This window comes from Heterodontus francisci, chromosome 18 (genome assembly GCF_036365525.1).
Source record: "Heterodontus francisci isolate sHetFra1 chromosome 18, sHetFra1.hap1, whole genome shotgun sequence".
Lineage (NCBI taxonomy): Eukaryota > Metazoa > Chordata > Chondrichthyes > Heterodontiformes > Heterodontidae > Heterodontus > Heterodontus francisci.
The window spans coordinates 7,118,535-7,139,974 of record NC_090388.1 but is presented as its reverse complement, the minus strand read 5'-3'; the positions used below and the strand labels follow the sequence as shown (position 1 = coordinate 7,139,974).

The window sequence follows — 21,440 nt, the reverse complement described above, 5'->3', positions numbered from 1 at the left end:
TTTTTGAATTTGTACAAACAGTTTGGGCAAAAAGCTGTTTGCTCCTGGACTGAGAAGATCTCTCCTGGCTGGCTCGCCACAGCCTCTCCTGTCTACCTACTCCCATCTCTTTCTCACAAGCCTCTGAATCCACTGAAGACACATGCAACCCAAGAAAGAAAAGTGTCCTACAACGAACAAGGTTCAAGAAGAATACTGGGCCCCAACGAAAAGCAAGATCTACCTACAATCACCTACAGTGAGCTCGAAGAACCGTAACAAAAACTCTTCAGACATTGACTCAAATTTTTCCACTTTATTTTTCTTCTGCTCTTTTCTGTCTCTATTTGCATACGTGTATCCACAGGCATCAGCCGAATTAGAGTTTAAGTTTAATAAATTTCAACTTTTCTTCTTTAAACCTAAAAAAGCCTGTTTGTGCTGGTTTCTTTGCCTTATAAATGGAAAGCGGTGAACAAGGATTCACCAAGGGGAGCTAAAAAACTGTGTTTAAAATTAAACCCTGTTACAGTAAGACCAGGTGAAGGCTGAGAGGGATCCCGAGACACCTTCCTCACCTGGTCGTATCACACTGCATTCCCTTCATCACCCTGGTCTGTTACTTCATCAAAAAACTCAATTAGTCAAGCATGATCCACATTTAGCAAATCCGTGCTTGCTCTCCTTAATTTACTCAAACCTCTTCAAGTGCCGGTTGATTTTTTCCCTGATTGTTTCTAAAACCTTGCCCCCCATTGATGTTAAACTAACTGGCCTATAGTTGCTAGGACTGTCTTTACACTTTTTCTTGAATAAGGGTGTCACATTTGCCACTCTCCAATCATTTGGCACCTCCCCCTTATCTAGGGAAGATTGGAAGATTATGGCAAACCCTTGTGCTATCTCCACCCCTACTTCCTTTAGTAACCTGGGATGCAAGTCATCTGGATCAGGTGACTTATCAACTCTAAGCATAACCAGACTTTTTAGTACCTCCTCCCTCTCAGTTTTTACCCTATCCATTGTCTTTAGTCTCTCTGCTTCTACCAGCGTTTGTCAGATTCCTCTTCCCTAGTAAACACGACTACCAAGCACTCATTAGGTATTCTGGCCTTGCCCTGTGCCTCTAAGCATATATTGTCTTTGTCCCGAATATGCCCCACTCCACCTCTTACTGCCCGCTTACTATTTACATGGCAGATGATAATTTTTGGGTCCCCTTTTATGCTGATTGTCATTCTATTCTCATACTCTTTCTTTGCCAGTCTCATTTTCCTCTTCACCGCCCCTCTCAACTTATTGTATATGGCCTGGTTCTCACTTGAAGAGTTCACCTGGCATGCATCATACACCCTCTTTTTCTTTGTTTCATCATAATATCTATCTCCCTCAGAGGTCAAAAGTGGGGATGTTCGCTGATGATTGCACAATGTTCAGCACCATTCGCGACTCCTCAGATACTGAAGCAGTCTGCATAGAAATTCAGCAAGACCTGGACAATATCCAGGCTTGGGCTGATAAGTGGCAAGTAACATTTGTGCCACACAAGTGCCAAGCAATGACCATCTCAAACAAGACAGAATCTAACCATTGCCCCTTGACAGTCAATGACATTACCATCACTGAATCCCCCTCTATCAACATCCTGGAGGTTACCAATGGCCAGAAACTGAACTGGAGTAGCCATATAAATACCATGGCTACAAGAGCAGGTCAGAGGCTAGGAATCCTGCGGCGAGTAACTCACCTCCTGACTCCCCAAAGCCTGTCCACCATCTACAAGGCACAAGTCAGGAGTGTGATGGAATACTCTCCACTTGCCTGGACGGGTACAGCTCCAACAACACTCAAGAAGCTCGACACCATCCAGGACAAAGCAGCCTGCTTGATTGGCACCCCATCTACAAACATTCACTCCCTTCACCACCAACACACAGTGGCAGCAGTATGTACCATCTATAAGATGCACTGCAGCAACACACCAAGGCTCCTTAGACAGCACCTTCCAAACCCGCGACCTCTACCACCTAGAAGGACAAGAGCAGCAGATGCATGGGACCACCACCATCTGCAAGCTCCTCTCCAAGTCACACACCATCCTGACTTGGAACTATATCACCGTTCCTTCACTGTTACTGGATCAAAATCCTGGAATTCCGTTCCTAACGGCACTGTGGGTGTACCTACCGCACATGGACTGCAGCAGTTCAAGAAGTCAGCTCATCACCACCTTCTCAAGGCAATTAGGGATAGGCAATAAATGCTGGTATAGCCAATGATGCCCACATTCCGTGAACGAATAAAAAAAATTCCAAGGAGCCCTGTTTTATGTTCCCCTACGTTTAGCCCTTGTTGGAATGTACCTTGCCTGTACTGTGCCTGAAGCATCCTTTCCTTAAAGATAACCCATTGTTCCATTATAGTTTCTCCTGTCAGTCTTTGGTTCCATTTTATCCTGGCTAGATCCCTTATCATCACATTGAAATTAGCCCTCTTCCAATCTAGACATTCTGCCTTGTATCGTTCCTTGTTTTCCTGCAATGAGTCTAAACTTATGATACAATGATCACTCTTACCAAAGCAGCTCCCACAGACACTTGGTCCACCTCATTTCCCAGTACCAGATCCAGCAATGCCTCCTTTCTAGTTAGGCCGACAACATACTGATCAAGGCAGTTCTCCTGAACACAATCCAGAAACTCCTCCCCCTCCTTTCCCTTTACTCTAATATTATCCCAATCGATATTTGGGTAATTAAAGTCTCCCAATATCACCACTCTATATTTCGTACACATCTGTGATTTCCCTGCAAATTTGCTCCTCTCTCTCACTATTTAAAGGCCTACAGAATACCCGTTGTAGTGTGATCAAAACCGTTTTGCTTCTCAACTCTAACCAAGGATTCTGTCCTTGCATCCTCCTCTTTCCAATATTACAATGTCTTCCCTAATCAGTACTGCCACCCCACCTCCCTTTGTTCCTTCTCTATCGTTTCTGAACACTTTGTAGCCTTATATATTAAGCACCCAATCCTCACCATTTTTAAGCCACATTTCCGTTATTGTCACTATATCATGTTCCCATACTGCTATTTGTGCTTGTAGCTCACAAACATTATTCACTACACTTTTTGCATTTACATACATGCATTGTAATTCTGTCTTTGCATTCTTCATAGCCCTTCTGCAATGTAACAATTCTGTCATTCTGAGTCTGCTCCTATCTAATATGGAATTACTCCCTTCTCATGTACCAACACTCTCAGATTATGTACCTTATTCCTCTTTGCTACTTCTATATGCTGGTGCGTATCCCCCTGCCAATTTAGTTTAAACATTATGCATGTTGTACTCCTCATTCTTTTTTATTCATTCACAGAATGTGAGTGTTGCTGGGAAGATCAGCATTTATTGCCCTTACATAGTTGCCCATGAGCCACTTTCTTGAATGGCCATTTCAAAGGGCAGTTAACAGTCACATTATAGGTCAGACCAGTAAGGCCAGCAGGTATCTTTCCCTAAAGGACATTAGTGGGTTTTTACAACAATCCAGTAGTTTCATGGTCACCATTATTGATACTAGCTTATTTAATTAACTAAATTTAAAACTCTCAGCTGCTTTGGTGGGATTTGAACTCATGTCTGTGGATCGTTCGTCCAGTTCCCTGGATTACTAGTCCAATAAAATAGCCAATATGCTACTGTATCACTATATTTTTGCAAATTATTGGTTTGATATTTCATCACAGACATCTGATAGTGCAGTTAACAGCAGTATCTCCAACTCCAACCAACAACAGATGACAATAGACACCATAGCTTGGAGTTTCTGACTGATTTCCACTAAAATATTAGCATAATCCGGGCAGAATCAACTAAAATAACACTTAAAAATCATGGTATTCTAAGCTCAATTACAGTTAAAACCATTTAACACTGGAGTTTCCACAAATTTTTTTTGACACGGTCAAAGTCAGTTAGCCCAAAGCAGTCCTCAACCACAAAAATGGTCAAATACTCAGGTTGGGGAATGTTGAGTTTCTGCCGGTTGCACTGGTTCAGAGGAGTTTATCACACAGCACGCAGAACCACAGACCCTAAGATCACATGAGTCCAGTATTAATGACCTGACCTGCACTGACCGGGCAGCCAATTGAAGTCTGACCTGGGTCTGTTTCCCCGCTAATGCTACAAGTACTTTAAATTAGTTTATATTCAGTCAATTGATCTGCCCTACTCTGCTATAGACCAATCAGCTTAAGAAGCTGAGGAATGACTTATTTCTTCACAATCCCACCCCTCGGTGTAAATCTGGTGGATGCCCTGTTCCAGTCACAAATCAACTGCAATCGATTATGCTGAATGATCGCGCCCATTCAGGGGAGATTTTACCTTCAGGCATATGCAAATATCTCAGCGTGGAAACTGGGGTGTTACTTCACATAGAATTACACAGACATTACAGCACAGAAAAAGGCTGTTCTTATTAAAACAGTACAGTGTCCGGCGCATTCCACCGATTGTGCCCTTAGTGGAAACTCCAGGCCTACGTACTCTTAAAGGCAGAGTTTTAGACACATACTTTCATCTTCAGTTGTCTGAATCTTGTCAAACTCCTTCCTCAGGCTCTCTGGGTCAAAGTGAAAGGCTTGCAACACGGAGAGTAACAAACTGTATGAGACAAAATAACCTACATTAAGTAAAGAACACAGAAATGGTATTGGAAAAATTCACAAGTTACAGGGTCTATTTTAACAGAAGGATACATAAAAGTTAACTGGTTTTCACATCCTTAGTTTATAGGCAACACTAGATATTGTGGAATAAAGACAGAAAATGTTGGAATTACTCAGCCGCTCTGGCAGCATCTGTGGGTCGGCAAACAGTTAACATTTCAGGTCTGCAACCTTTCATCAGAACAGTAACTCTGTTTCTTTCCCCACAGATGTTGTCGGACCTGCTGAATGTTTCAAGCATTTTCTTGTTTTAATTTCTGATTTGTACTAGATATTGTGCAGAGCTTCTGCCAAACAATAGTTTAGGGTGTTCCACTATTTTGCGAATGGAGTGTAACACACTAACGTTACTCAGGGCCACTGTGATCTCCAGGGCTAGTTTCGATCCCCTTGGTAGGGGCGGAAGGAATTTCCCAAATTTCCCCCTTCCTCCAAACTGGCCTTGATTTTTATCTTTTTTTTGCTTCTCCTAGATTATCACCTGGTTTTAGACTGGGGAGGAGAGTGCATATATAGTTATTGCAGTTGTGTGGGACAGGCTAGGTGGTTTTTTTCCTGTTCCTCATTGTTCATGTACAAGTATAGCAGTTAAAAAGAATGAGCCTAGGAGTGAGTGTTAAGCTGCCTTGTTTGTAAAAATAAAACATTGAAGAACCATTCATTAGTTTGCTCACATGGTTCATCACTGACCCTTCTCCACATACACACCTGACTGCCAGTTTCTGATTGATTTGTCCGGTCTGCAGAACATGAATGTAGCGTTTGAGGTAATAAATATAATGTGACCACGAGAGATGCTTGCAGGCAGCTCCAACAAGTTCCACAGAAGCCGAGGTCATGTTCTCATACTGGAGAATTTTGTAATGAAAAGATAAGCAAAAGAGAGTGAAACACAATGGAAACACGCCCATTTTAACCACCTTATGTTTGGTTGGAAGCTATGCTAGAGTCATATAAAGCTCTGGTCAGATCACATCTGGAGTAACTGCCCCCTTTCCTTTGGCTTTGCTAATGCTTAAAAGCTGTTCATCTCCAACGTTTTCCAAATCTGATGCAAGGTCTTTGGATCGAAATGTTAACTGTTTTTCTCCCCCACATAATGCTGCCTGACCTGCTGCGTTTCCAGCATTTTCTGTTTTTATTTCTGAAGTAACTGTGTTTGTCTGGTGCACCTCATATTAGCCTTGAAAAGGAGTGTAGAGCAGTTTCACTAGAATGGTACTGGGGCTGAATGAGTTAAATTATAAAGACCGGTTGCATAGAATGGGCTTGTATTCCTTCGAGTATAGAAGATTAAGGGGTGTTCTAACTGAGGTGTTTAAAATGGTTAAAGGATCTGATAGGATAGAGAGAAACTATTTCTTTTGATGGAGAGTTCAGAACAAGAAGGCATAACCTTAAAATTAGAGCTAGGCCGTTCAGGGGTGATATCAGGAAGCACTTCTTCACACAAAGGGAAGTGGAAATCTGGAACTTCCTCCCTGTAAAAAGCTGTCGAGGCTGGGGGGAGGGGGGGGGGGGGGGCAACTGAAAATTCCAAAACTGAGACTGATAGATAGGTAAGGGTATTAAAGGCTATGGGACCAATGCAGGTAAATTAGTTAAGATTCTAACACAATGACGGAACAGGAGGGAAGGGTTGAATGGCCTCCTCCTGTTTCTACGTTACAGGAATGCAATTCTTACCTTCAGCATGTTTTCATTGAACAGTGTTGAACTGGCATATGGCAGGATGTAGTTCACCAAAGATTTAGACGACAGAGTAATTTTCTCCTCATCAAGCTGCTTTGCTAATTTTTTCAGGGCACGAGCTCGTCTATGAATCTAAACATCCAAGAAAAAAGACTTGCTTTTATATAGCTCCGTTCACAACCAATGTGCTATACAGCCCAGCCAATTTGCGCACAGCAAGCTCCCACAAACAGCAACATGATAATGAACAGACAATCTGTTCCAGTGATGTCGATGGAGGGATAAATATTGGCCAAGACACCAGTGATAAATCCCCTGTTCTTCTTTGAAATAGTGCCATGAGATCTTTAACATCCACCTGAGTGGGCAGACGGTGCCTCAATTTAACATCTCATCCAAAGTGCAGACAGATGAGTATTATACAGACATGTTAAGCATTCACCAACTAATACCACCTAGTCACTTATAGACTTTCAAAAGTCACAATATTCAAGCTAATGCAAAGTTCAACTGCTGAAAAGCAAGTTTAAACTGATATTTTGTTGCACAGACACACCACATACTTTATTTGCCTCATTCCAATGACTGATTCTCGATGCAAAGATAATATGCAAACACTGCCAATTTTAAAGTTATTTGATCGGAGTCTCAGCCTTAATTAGATCCTACTCTTGGGTCGATGTTATTACCAATTTCTAAACATTTTAAAGGAATGCCTTATATCACCCACCTGTATGTGTTTCATATTCTCAAAGAAATCCATCTCTGGATCGTGGTTTGTTAGCTGTACCAGGTCCTGGAACTCCAACCTTTGGGGGAATGCACGGATTAAGCAGCAAAGTAGAGTTGTGTATTCTTGTTGAACACTCTGCAATAAATCAAACAAAAATGGAGACAGTGAAGTATCAAGATAACGAAACAAAGTGAATTCAGCATCCCTGTGGTGTAATTTTGTCATGGCCCACGCATGGGAACATAGGAACGGGGAGGCCATTCAGCCCCTCGAACCTGCTCCACCATTCAATTAGATCATTAACTGATTTGTATCCAACTTCATCTATTCACCTTGGCTCCAGAAATCTGAATACCCTTTACTATAAATCTCAGATCAACCAATCAATCTGATTAGGGTACTGCTCACCTTAACTCATTCACAGGATGTGCTATCACTGGCAAGGCCGGCATTTACTGTCCATCCCCAATTGCCCTCGAGAAGGTGGTGGTGCTTGTGAGTACAACTAGCTTGCTCAGCCATTTCAGGAGGGCAGTTAAGGGTCAACCCCATTGCTGCAGATCTGGAGTCAGGAGGCGCCAGACCGGGTAAGGATGGCAGATTTCCTTCCCTGAAGGACATCTGTGAACCAGGTGGATTTTCTGACAATCCTGTAGTTGCAGTGGTCACCATTACTGATACTAACTTTTTATTCCAGATTTATTTAATTAACTGAATTTAAATTCCACAGCTGCCGTGGCGGGATTTCAGCTCATATCTCCAGATCATTATTTATTTATTTTTTATTTATTTAGAGATACAGCACTGAAACAGGCCCTTCGGCCCACCGAGTCTGTGCCGACCAACTACCACCCATTTATACTAACCTTACAGTAATCCCATATCCCCTACCACCTACCTATACTAGGGGCAATTTACAACGGCCAATTTACCCATCACCTGCAAGTCTTTTGGCTGTGGGAGGAAACCGGAGCACCCGGCGAAAACCAACGCGGTCACAGGGAGAACTTGCAAACTCCGCACAGGCAGTACCCAGAATCGAACCCGGGTCCCTGGAGCTGTGAGGCTGCGGTGCTAACCACTGCGCCACTGTAATTAATTCTGAGGGAGAGGATAAACTGCCATTTCGAAAGGCACAGATTAATCAGGGATAGTCAGCATGGATATGTTAGGGGAAGGTCATGTCTTACTAACTTAATTGAGCTTTATGAGGAAGTAACAAGGACGATTGATGAGGGTAATGCAGTGCATGTGGTCTACATGGATTTTAGTAAGGCATTTGACAAGGTCCCACATGGCAGACTGATCAGAAAAATGAAATCCCGTGGGATATAGGGATCTGTGGAAGTTGGAATCCAAAATTGGCTCAGGGACAGGAAACAATGGGTAGTAGTTGACGGATGTTTTTGTGAATGGAAAGTCGTTTCCAGTGGTGTTCCACAGGGCTCAGTGTTGGGTCCCTTGCTGTTTGTGGTATATATTGATGATTTGGACTTAAATGTGGGAGGCATGATTGGGAAATTTGCTGATGACACAAAAATTGGCCATGTAGTTGATAATGAAAAGAATAACTGCAGACTCCAGAAAGATATCAATGAGTGGGTGGAAAAGTGGCAAATGGAATTCAATCCAGAGAAGTGTGAGGTAATACATTTGGGGAGGGCAAATAAAGCGAGGGAATACACTATAAATGGGAGAATATTGAGAGGGGTGGAAAAAGTGAAGGACCTTGGAGTGCATGTCCACAGGTTCCTGAAGGTGACAGGACAGGTAGATAGAGTGGTGAAGGAGGCATATGGAAGGCTTTACTTTATTGGCCACGGTATAGAATACAAAAGCAGGGATGTAATGCTGGAACCGCATAAAATGCTAGTTAGGCTACAGGTGGAGTATTGTGTACAGTTCTGGTCACCACATTACAGAAATGACATAATTGCTCTGGAGAGAGTACAGAGGAGAGTTACAAGAATGTTATCAGGGCTTGAAAGTTGTAGCTATGAGGAAAGATTGGATAGGCTGGGGTTGTTTTCCCTTGAACAGAGGAGGCTGAGAGGTGACAAAATTGAGGTGTACAAAATTGATGGACCTAGATAGACAGGAAGGACCTGTTTTCCCTAGTGGAGAGGTCAATTACCAGGAGGCACAGATTTAAGGTGATTGGTAGAAGGATTAGAGGGGACATGAGGAAAAACCTTTCACCCAGAGGGAGGTGGGTGTCTGGAATTCACTGCCAGGAATGGTGGTGGAGGCAGAAACCCTCATTTTTTTTTTTATATAAAGGTACCTGGGCATGCACCTGAAGTGCTGCAAGTTGCAAAACTACGGACCAGGTGCTGGAAGGTATTAGATTGTGCGGCCAGTTTGTTCGGCCAGCACGGACACAACAGGCGGAATGGCCTCCTTCTGTGCCATAATTTTTCTATGGTTCTACAGTTTCTCTTAAAGTTGCAGGCCTGGGTGTTTGTAGATTTTTCTGGTGGTTGAGACTTCAGTCTGGAGGCAGTGGTCACTTTCAGTCCTCTGCTGCACTGAGTTGAAGGGTAGAATTCGCAGCAGAGCTCCTTCTTTGGTTTTGCTGGATCCCTCAGCTCTTGGCTGCACAGGCTTTTGTGATATTGTTGTGATCTCTCCCCCTCTCTTCAGAGTTACTTTTTAAGGTAAAAATTTCTCACATGTTGTCTCTGTTAGGAAACACAAAGCACCCTCCCTGTGGGGACCAATGGACCAGGATGTGGCTACTTCACACCTTCTTTGTTTCAGAAGAACCTATTCAATTCAGGAATGTCTCTTGATGGGCCCAGAATGGGTGTAATTGACACCTCTTAGCTTGGGATTTATCCTTTTGTCCTTTACAGACAGCAAGACAGATTGAATATACCGGGCCAAGTCGTTTGACCTTCAGCGGCCATTTTGAGCACACTGTCCACTTTTGTGCAGGAAAAATTCAATTTTTAAACTCTTAAGCTTGGGTTCTGTACTTTCATTGCTGTACTTCACATGAGCGTGACACTATGTAGGAAAGATGATTCAACAGTCATCACAGCACAATTTTGAAGCATATTAAACTATTTATTGCACCCACCATTGGGGTGAAGCAGACAGCAAGGTATGGTTAACCAACATCAGGAATTTTCTAATGGGTGCCACTGCAAGATTCAAGAAGCTTGACATCATCCAGGACAAAGCAGCCTGATTGATTGGCACCCCATCTTAAACAAACATTCACTCCCTACACCACCAGCGCACAGTGGCAGCAGTGTGTACCATATACAAGATGGACTGCAGCAACTCACTTCAACAGCACGTCCCAGACCAGCGACCTCTACCACCTAGAAGGTCAAGGGCAGCAGGAACACCACCACCTCAAGTCACACACTATCCCGACTAGGAAATATATCAGCCTTTCATTTATCATCACTTTGCCAAAATCCTGGCACTTCCACCCTAACAGCACCATGGGACCTTCATCACACGGACTGCAGTGGTTCCAGAAGCAGGTTCACCACCACCTACACAAGTGGCAACTGGGAAGGGCAATAAATGTTGTTTTCTCCAGCAACACCCACATCCTGAGAACAAATTATTTTAAAAAAAGAGGACCTGCAGGAACTTCATCTCAATAACGGTTCACAAATCCAATTAAGTCGCATGCCTGGCCAAACAGAGTCTTCACAGTTTACAAACTGTGCAATAAAACACTCAGCACCCACGCTGTGAGGTGTGTGAGTGCAAGTGCCAGGTTCTTCAATCTGGGCACGATACCTCAAAACAAGACATATGGCTTTGATGCAGTAAGCCACGTACAAAAGGCTCAATATGAATGCCTGGGAAGAACACCAACAACAAAGTTTCCACTTGTAAACTATTTAATCAATTAGAATGCTGAGGCAAATTTTGACAGCTCTATGTTTAACCCTTGCAGCACTGCAGTGAGCAATGCCAAGCCTGTGTTTGACATGTAAAAATGTGCCAACAATTGACCTGGACCCATCTCTGAGGCAGCCCAATTCAATTTTCTATGTCTGGGTTTTCAACTGCCTAGAAACAAGTCATATAAAAATGTAAAGTAAAAACAAGAAATGCTGGAATCACTCAGCAGGTCTGGCAGCATCTGTGGAAAGAGAAGCAGAGTTAACGTTTCGGGTCAGTGACCCTTCTTCGGAACCATTTAAAAATGTGTTTCTCAGCTAACTCAGTATTCTGAAAGTCACTCCCAACTTCAAACTGTAATTAAAAATAAGTTGCATTTTTAAAATTAGGTGTCAATATTTACAGTAATAAAGCTACTCCTGACATTTAAACATTCATCATTTGTTGCCATGATGTTAGGGTCACAACACATGAGATAAAACTAACAAACCTGGTGAGCCCAGAGACAGGAATTAAACTGCACTTGCCAAAAGTTTAAGAGTTGAAGTTAACCTGCAGATGGCTAACACATTATTTATGCAACTCTGTAAAAACACGGCCCGAGACAATTACATTGAGACAATATCTTGTTGCCTGGCAAAATACTGAAAACCACATCAAGTTATTCAGTAGTACAAAAATAAGATACTACAGATGCTGGAAATCTGAAATAGAAAATGCCGGAGATATTCAGCAGGTCAGGCAGCATCTGTCGGGAGAAAAACCCAGTTAACGTTTCAGGTTGATGAACTTTCATCAGAACTAGAGAGTCCTGATGAAAAAGGTCAGAGCTGAAATGTTAACTCTGCTTCTCCCTTCACAGATGCTGCCTGACCTGCTAAGTATTTCCAGCATTTTCTATTTCTATTTCAATCTTTTCAGATGCAGTTTCTGCTGACGTACTGGAACTTCAGTCAGGCATCACCGGTGTACTGATGGAGTACGTCAGCAGCTGTGGTCATACGTTTCCCACTGGGTTTATCCCTTCACGTTATTTTACCTCGATTTTTGATTTTAGACAATTCCTTAAGGGTTCCAGCAGGGTGCGGGTGATCAGCTCCTTGTATTCCTCCTCCGAGCAGTCAATGGAAGCCACTTGTTGGACAATTGCAGTCAAGCAAAGCGTCGAACTGTCATTTAGAGTCATTTCACCCAACTGAAAGAAAAGTTACAGTGCAAAAGTGTCATTCACCTTGTTGTGAAGGCACTAATCCCAGAAACAAAAGACGGCGGTAAACAGGAGCGATGTTTGTGGTTTCGTGCCTGGGCGTATTTGATGGTCTACATGGAGAGACTGGCCGCAAGGGAACCAGCTCAATATCCATTACGAGCTTTTCTCATTCTAATACTCACCCTCCCCCCACTTCCCGCCTCCTGCTCATTGGGTCACTCTGATTTCCCTACCCATCTGTTTATCCCATTACATTAAAACTATGATCAATACCATTTCCAAAATTTAAAATCAAGCATGTGGTGCTTTTGTGAATGTCATATGGATTTTAAATTGTACCTGATCTATCAGGTGGCACAGTGGCTAGCACTGCAGCCTCACAGCTCCAGGGACCCGGGTTCGATTCTGGGTACTGCCTGTGTGGAGTTTGCAAGTTCTCCCTGTGTCTGCGTGGGTTTCCTCTGGGTGCTCCAGTTTCCTCCCACAAGCCAAAAAGACTTGCAGGTTGGTAGGTAAATTGGCCATTATAAATTGTCACTAGTATAGGTAGGTGGTAGGGAAATATAGGGATAGGTGGGGATGTTTGGTAGGAATATGGGATTAGTGTAGGATTAGTATAAATGGGTGGTTGATGGTCAGCACAGACTCGGTGGGCCGAAGGGCCTGTTTCAGTGCTGTATCTCTAATCTAATCTAATCTGATTGTAACTCTACCGTGTACAAATGAGAACCTAAAAGGCACTTGGATTTTCCAGATTATAGAAACATTGATCTGCCTAAATCCGTCCAGCAAGTTGATGAATTTCCACCTTCTAGTTTTATGAAATTAAGCCTGTGTGTAATTGTGCATTGGGAGGTTCCATACTAACCTGTATGGAATGGAAGCAGTTGTGCATGATTGGAATCAGATACACCAGATCCAACTTTCTCATCTCTCTGATAGAGCTGGTCACAAGTTGGAACGCAGACAGGCGCGCATCAAAATCAATATCATCAAGGTGTTGTCGATCAAAGGCATTTAACTAATACAAGAAAAAATGATCAAGTCAGAACTGAGGATTGTCATTAAATAAATGTAAGCTTTGTGCTAACTAAGCAAACTAGCGGACAAAGTTTGAGGAAAACTTCACCTTACCTTAGTGACGATTTCCGTAATGTAAGCTAGACTGCAATCCAGATCCGCCAAGGTCTTTGTTTAAAAAAGAAAGGCAAACAATTACAACAAAATATGCAAGATTTAACAATTTTAAATTTAGTTAGGCAGATTCTTGCTGATGAATGTGATTCAGTGCTATTCAAAATGCACAGGAACAGGAGTAGGCAATTTGGCCTTCAAGTCTGTTCCACCATTTAACGACATCATCGCTGATCTGTATCTCAACTTACACCTTGGTTCAGTAACACTTGTCCAACAAAAATATATCCATCTAAGTTTAGAAATTTCCTATTTTGCCCCCAGCCTCAACAGCTTTTTGGGGAAGGGAGTTCCAGATTTCCACTATCATTTGTGTGAAGAAGTGCTTCCCAATACCACCCCTATACAGTTGGGCTCTAATTCACCATGGTAATACAGTGGATAAACAAGCTAGATTGAACGAAGATCCTCCTGCCTGAAACTGGTACTGCAGTACACTACCTCTAAATACAGCACTCACTGAAAACAAGATAGGTCAGAAACGTCATTATCAAAAACTGTAGGAACAAAACAAACAACTCCTCAATGTCTTCAATGAACAAATGTGTCAAATCTATGTAAACCATAATTACTTTTCTTGCATCTTGCAAGGAGCTTGATAGATTAACATCCATCAAGACCAATCACAAAAATACTGTGGCTACAAAACCAGGTCAGAGGATGGGAATTCTGTGGTAACTCACCTCCTGACTTCCCAATGCCTGTCCACCATCGACATGGCACAAGTCAGGAATGTGATGGAATACTCTCCATTTGCCTGGATGAGTGCAGCTCCAACAACACTCCAACAAGCTTGACTCCATCCAGGACAAAGCGGCCTGCTTGATTGGCACCCCATCCACCACCTTAAACATTCACTCCCTCTATCACCGGCACACAGTGGCAGCAATGTGTACAATCTACAAGATGCACTACAGCAACTCACCAAGGTTCCATCAATAGCACCTTCCAAACCCATGACTTCTACCACCTAAAAGAACAAGGGCAGCAGATGCATGGGAATACCACCTGCAAGTTCCCCAAGCCACACAACATCCTGACTTGGAATTATATCGCTGTTCCTTCACTGTCGCTGGGTCAAAATCCTGGAATTCCCTCCATAACAGCACTGTGGGTGCACCTGGACCAGATGGACTGCAGCAGTTCGAGAAGGCAGCTCACCACCTCCTTCTTGAGGGCAATTCGGGATGGGCAATAAATGCTGGCCTTGCCAGTGACGCCAATATCCCATGAACGAATAAAAAAAAAAGGTGCGAGGGGAGGACTTCCCCAACACTGCCAGTACAGGGCGAGTACTTCAGAATCTCAATGCAGGAAATGGACAGATTCAGCTAGTTTTATCTTTGGTTCAAAGGCCAACATTACTCTAGTGATAAACTTGTCAGAAGCACAGATAATGAAGGTCTAAGAACATTGAGTTTGTTGCATTTTTAAAAAATAGATGGAATGAAGACAGAACAGCTGGTTAAACCATACAAGTGGATCTAAATTGGTTGAAACTGTGCTAGCAGATCTGATCTTCTGATCACTCTAGGCAGGACAAAGCCATAGTTCAAGAAGATCAAAGAAAGGAAGTAAAGGAAATAACATTGAAGAAGGATGAAACTTTAGACAATGGAATGGGATACTGGCCAGGATACAACCCTAGGGGAGTGTCTCTTCAGCACTCTCTTTGATAAACCAAGGGTCATAAACTGAGTAAGAATTAGACAATGTGTGTTTGTTTTAAAATAGTATAAACGAGCGATACAAAAGCAAAAACAGAAGAAAGAATTATAGTTCCCTTCAAAGTAAGACAACATGTGAAGTCTAGATAGGCAATCACTTACAATTCACAGGGAGCTATTTACACGTTTCTAGACGTGGGACTGTGTGTACTGCTCTGTATGCAGTCTCAAAATGAATGTTTTGGAACAATAATAAATTGTCAGACATATTACTGTCTAACTTTCACAAATCTGTTGTTGAAAAGATAAGGATCCTAACAGAAGGGAGCTCACCCACCGGAGGCAAAGCAGTTCAAGTGTAAGGTATTTTAAGAAAATACAAATGAGCAAGTTTCCCCAATTTGCTTTCAGACTAACTCATGACTTTTCAGCCTCTTCCCCACAAGTGCATCATTTGGAATAAATGCTAACCCAGTACACCTGAATACATACTTTGCATGTTCACAGCTGTCCATTTCCCATGCACGTCAGTGAACTGTTCATTTTAGGCTGTATTTTTTGCAACAAGCATCAAAACTCACATGAAGTAAGTAGTTTTGCTTCACACGGATGCTGAGTTGGGGCATGACCAGATTCCGGGACTCATGAATCACACTCCCGAGTCAGATCAAGAGAACAGACTGCAGATTACTACCATAGCTCCTGAGCCTCAATGGGAAGATGAGAATAACAGCTGCAATGTAATTCTACTGCAAAGGAAAGCTTGTCCAAGCTTGCAAAAACACTCGCAGGAACTCACTAATATCACAGTTTCTGCTTCAAACGTTATTTTCCTGTTCCAAGTGAAATATGATCTGTGACCCTTCAGTTGTGTTTAATCTATTCACATCATTATTACTAGACAAAACAGTATCAATGATAATCCATTTCAATTTCCACATGAATTTGAATGACATAACAACAGTTTCACAAGCAGGCTGACCTTTATCACATGATAAAACAATGCCACTGATGTGAAAGCACCTGTGCAATCAGACGCAACACAAGCTTAAAACTCTGACCATGGATTTTCGTCTAATGTTAACGCTATTACACTAAGTGGAATCAGCAGTATTTACTGCAACTGGACTGGGGAGGGGGAGAGCACAGTGCAGTCTGACACAGCAGCCAAGCAATTATAAGAGTGAGCGGGTGACACACAGGGACAGAGAAAGACACAGAGAGAGCGAGACACACACACACACACACACACACACACACACACACACACACACACACACATGCAAACACACACACAGAGGGGGAGGTGCAGAGAGAGACACACACACAGACAGAGACACAGAGGGAGAGAGACAAACAGAGAGAGAGAGAGGGAGAGAGGCAAAGAGGGAGAGAGAAGGCACAGAGACAGAGAGGCTGAGAGACAAAAAATAAAGATTTGCATTTCTACAGTACTTTTCATGACCTCAGGACATCCCAAAGGGCTTCACAGCCATTGATGTACGATTGTAACGTAGGAAACACCGCACCCAATTTTCACACAGCTAGCTCTCAAAAACTGCAATGTGATTTTTTGTTCTTCGTTTCATGAGATGTGGGCGTCGCTGGCTAGGCCATCATTTATTGTCCATCCCAAATTTCCCTGGAGAAGATGGTGGTGAACTGCCTTCTTGAACCACTGCACTCCAGCTGGTGCGGGAACTAGCACAGTGCTGTTAGGAAGGGAGTTCCAGGCTTTTGGCCCAGTGACAGTGAAGGAACAGTGACATAGTTCCAAGTCAGGATGGTGTGCAGCTTGGAGGGGAATTTACAGATGGTGGTGTTCCTATGCATCTGCTGCGCTTGTCCTTTCGGTGCAAGAGGACACAGGTTTGGAAGGTGCTGTCGAAAGAGGCGTGGTGAGTTGCTGTAGTGCATCTTGTAGATGATACACATAGAAACATAGAAAATAGGAGCAGGAGTAGGCCATTCGGCCCTTCGAGCCTGCTCCACCATTCATTATGATCATGACCAACTTAGTAGCCCGTTCCCGCTTTCTCCCCATACCCTATGATCCCTTTCGCCCCAGGATCTATATCTAACTCCTTCTTGAAAACATACAATGTTTTGGCATCAACTGCTTTCTGTGGTAGCGAATTCCACAGGCTCACCACTCTCTGGGTGAAGAAATTTCTCCTCATCTCAGTCCTGAAAGGTTTACCCCATATCCTTGGACTATGACCCCTGGTTCTGGACTCCCCCACCATCGGGAACATCCTTCCTGCATCTACCCTGTCAAGTCCTGTTAGAATTTTATAGGTTTCTATGAGATCCCCCCTCACTCTTCTGAACTCCAGCGAATATAATCCCAACGACTCAGTCTCTCCTCATACGTCAGTCCTGCCATCCCAGGAATCAGTCTGGTAAACCTCCGCTGCACTCCCTCTATAGCAAGAACATCCTTCCTCAGATAAGGAGATCAAAACTGCACACAATATTCCAGGTGTGGCCTCACCAAGGCCCTGTATAATTGCAGCAAGACATCCCTGCTCCTGTACTCAAATCCTCTCGCTATGAAGGCCAACATACCATTTGCCTTTACTGCCTGTTGCACCTGCATGCTTACCTTCAGTGACTGGTGTACCAGAACACCCAGGTCTCGCTGCATATTCCCCTCTCTCAGTTTATAGCCGCTCAGATAATAATCTGCCTTCATGTTTTTGCTACCAAAGTGGATAACCTCACATTTATCCACATTATACTGCATCTGCCATGCATTAGCCCATTCACTCAACTTGTCCAAATCACCCTGAAGCCTCTCTGCATTCTCCTCACAACTCACTCTCCCACCCAGTTTTGTGTCATCTGCAAATTTGGCGATATTACATTTAGTTCCCTCATCTAAATCATTAATATATATTGTGAATAGCTGGGGTCCTAGCAACGATCCCTGCGGTACCCCACTAGTCACTGCCTGCCATTCGGAAAAAGATCCATTTATCCCTACTCTTTGTTTCCTATCCACCAACCAATTTTCTATCCATCGTAATACACTACCCCCAATCCCATTCACTTTAATTTTACATGCTAATCTCTTATGTGGGACTTTGTCAAAAGCCTTCTGAAAGTCGAAATAAACCAAATCCACTGGCTTCCTCTCATCAACTCTACTAGTTACATTTATTTATTTATTTATTTATTTATTGATACAGCACTGAAACAGGCCCTTCGGCCCACCGAGCCTGTACTGACCATCAACCACCCATTTATACTAATCCTATACTAATTCCATATTCCTACCACATCCCCATCTGTCCCTATATTTCCCTACCACCTACCTATACTAGGGGCAATTTATAATGGCCAATTTACCTATCAACCTGCAAGTCTTTAGCATGTGGGAGGAAACCGGAGCAAACCCACGCAGACACAGGGAGAACTTGCAAACTCCACACAGGCAGTACCCAGAATTGAACCCGGGTCGCTGGAGCTGTGAGGCTAACCACTGCGCCGCCCATGCATACATCCTCGAAGAATTCTAGTAGATTTGTCAAGCATGATTTCCCTTTCGTAAATCCATGCTGACTCTGCCCAATTCTACCACTGTTCTCTAAGTGCTCTGCTATAAAATCTTTGATAATGGACTCTAGAATTTTCCCCACTACCAACATCAGGCTGACTGGTCAGCCTGCTTTCCCTGCTTTCTCTCTACCTACCTTTTTAAATAGTGGGGTTACATTAGCTATCCTCCAATCTGTAGGAACTGTTCCAGAGTCTATAGAATCTTGGAACATGACCACCAATGCATCCTCTATTTCTAGAGCCACTTCCTTAAGTACTCTGGGATGCAGACCATCAGGCCCTGGGGATTTATCGGCCTTCAATCCCATCAATTTCCCCAACACCATTTCTCTACTAATACTGATTTTCTTCAGTTCCTCTCTCACTAAGCCCTGTGTTCCCCAACATTTCTGGTCTGATATTTGTGTCCTCCTTTGTGAAGACAGAACTAAAGTATGCATTTAGTTGTTCAGCCATTTCTTTGTTCCCCATAATAAATTCCCCTGTTTCTGACTGGTAGGGGACCTACAATTGTCTTCACCAATCTTTTACTCTTCACATACCTATAGAAATTTTTACAGTCAGTTTTTATGTTCCCTACAAGCTTGCATAGTGGGGAAAGTCTTTGCTCGAGTCGCTCTGAACAAGCTCCAGAAGCTGGCCGAGCGCGTCTACCCTGAGGCACAGTGTGGCTTTCGTGCAGAGAGATCGACTATTGACATGCTGTTCTCCCTTCGTCAGATACAGGAGAAATGCCGTGAACAACAGATGCCCCTCTACATTGCTTTCATTGATCTCACCAAAGCCTTTGACCTCGTCAGCAGACGTGGTCTCTTCAGACTACTAGAAAAGATCGGATGTCCACCAAAGCTACTAAGTATCATCACCTCATTCCATGACAATATGAAAGGCACAATTCAACATGGTGGCTCCTCATCAGAGCCCTTTCCTATCCTGAGTGGTGTGAAACAGGGCTGTGTTCTCGCACCCACACTTTTTGGGATTTTCTTCTCCCTGCTGCTTTCACATGCGTTCAAATCCTCTGAAGAAGGAATTTTCCTCCACACAAGATCAGAGGGCAGGTTGTTCAACCTTGCCCGTCTAAGAGCGAAGTCCAAAGTACGGAAAGTCCTCATCAGAGAACTCCTCTTTGCTGACGATGCTGCTTTAACATCTCACACTGAAGAATGCCTGCAGAGTCTCATCGACAGGTTTGCGTCTGCCTGCAATGAATTTGGCCTAACCATCAGCCTCAAGAAAACGAACATCATGGGGCAGGATGTCAGAAATGCTCCATCCATCAATATTGGCGACCACGCTCTGGAAGTGGTTCAAGAGTTCACCTACCTAGGCTCAACTATCACCAGTAACCTGTCTCTAGATGCAGAAATCAACAAGCGCATGGGTAAGGCTTCCACTGCTATGTCCAGACTGGCCAAGAGAGTGTGGGAAAATGGCGCACTGACACGGAACACAAAAGTCCGAGTGTATCAGGCCTGTGTCCTCAGTACCTTGCTCTACGGCAGCGAGGCCTGGACAACGTATGCCAGCCAAGAGCGACGTCTCAATTCATTCCATCTTCGCTGCCTTCGGAGAATACTTGGCATCAGGTGGCAGGACTATATCTCCAACACAGAAGTCCTTGAAGCGGCCAACACCCCCAGCTTATACACACTACTGAGTCAGCGGCGCTTGAGATGGCTTGGCCATGTGAGCCGCATGGAAGATGGCAGGATCCCCAAAGACACATTGTACAGCGAGCTCGCCACTGGTATCAGACCCACCGGCCGTCCATGTCTCCGTTATAAAGACGTCTGCAAACGCGACATGAAATCGTGTGACATTGATCACAAGTCGTGGGAGTCAGTTGCCAGCATTCGCCAGAGCTGGCGGGCAGCCATAAAGACAGGGCTAAATTGTGGCGAGTCGAAGAGACTTAGTAGTTGGCAGGAAAAAAGACAGAGGCGCAAGGGGAGAGCCAACTGTGCAACAGCCCCAACAAACAAATTTCTCTGCAGCACCTGTGGAAGAGCCTGTCACTCCAGAATTGGCCTTTATAGCCACTCCAGGCGCTGCTTCACAAACCACTGACCACCTCCAGGCGCGTATCCATTGTCTCTCGAGATAAGGAGGCCCAAAAGAAAAAGAAGAACAAGCTTGCTCTCGTACTCTATTTTCCCCTTCTTAATCAACCCCTTGGTCCTCCTTTGCTGAATTCTAAACTGCTCCCAATCCTCAGGTCTGTTTTTTCTGGCAAATTTATATGCCTCTTCCTTAGATCTAATGCTACCTCTAATTTCCATTGTAAGCCACGGTTTGGTTACTTTTCCCGTTCTACTTTTGTGCCAGACAGGGATAAACAATTGTTGCATTTCATCCATGCGCTCTTTAAATGTTTGCTATTGCCTATCCACCGTCATCCCTTTAAGTAACGTTTCCCAATCCATCATGACCAATTCGTGCCTCATACCTTCGTAGTTTCCTTTACTAAGATTCAGGACCCTAGTCTCAGAATCAACAATGTCACTCACCATCTTGATGAAGAATTCTATCATATTATGGTCACTCATTCCCCAAAGGGTCTCGCACCACTAGATTGTCAATTATTCCTCTCTCATTACACAGTACCCAGTCTAGAACAGCCTGTTCTCTAGTTGGTTCCTCAACGTATTGGTCCAGAAAACCATCCTGTATGCACCTCAAGAATTCCTCCTCTACGGTATTGTGACTAATTTGATTTGCCCAATCTATATGCAGATTAAAGTCACCCATAATTACTGATGTTCCTTTATCGCATGCGTCTAATTTCCTGTTTAATGC

The 21,440-nt window shown here is 43.5% G+C and overlaps 1 protein-coding gene across 2 annotated transcripts in view; it reads right to left on the bottom strand.

Moving 5' to 3' along the window:
* utp20 (UTP20 small subunit processome component) overlaps positions 1–21,440 on the bottom strand; it is a 151,300-nt gene that overhangs the window by 46,374 nt on the left and 83,486 nt on the right. For both annotated transcript variants that reach the window (XM_068050196.1, XM_068050197.1), the window contains 7 exons: positions 13,354–13,407; positions 13,088–13,240; positions 12,049–12,204; positions 7,137–7,274; positions 6,401–6,538; positions 5,423–5,562; positions 4,561–4,649 (listed from right to left, as the gene is read on the bottom strand). In XM_068050196.1, coding sequence (XP_067906297.1) covers positions 4,561–4,649; positions 5,423–5,562; positions 6,401–6,538; positions 7,137–7,274; positions 12,049–12,204; positions 13,088–13,240; positions 13,354–13,407 — 868 coding nt within the window. The remainder of the gene's footprint in view (positions 1–4,560; positions 4,650–5,422; positions 5,563–6,400; positions 6,539–7,136; positions 7,275–12,048; positions 12,205–13,087; positions 13,241–13,353; positions 13,408–21,440) is intronic.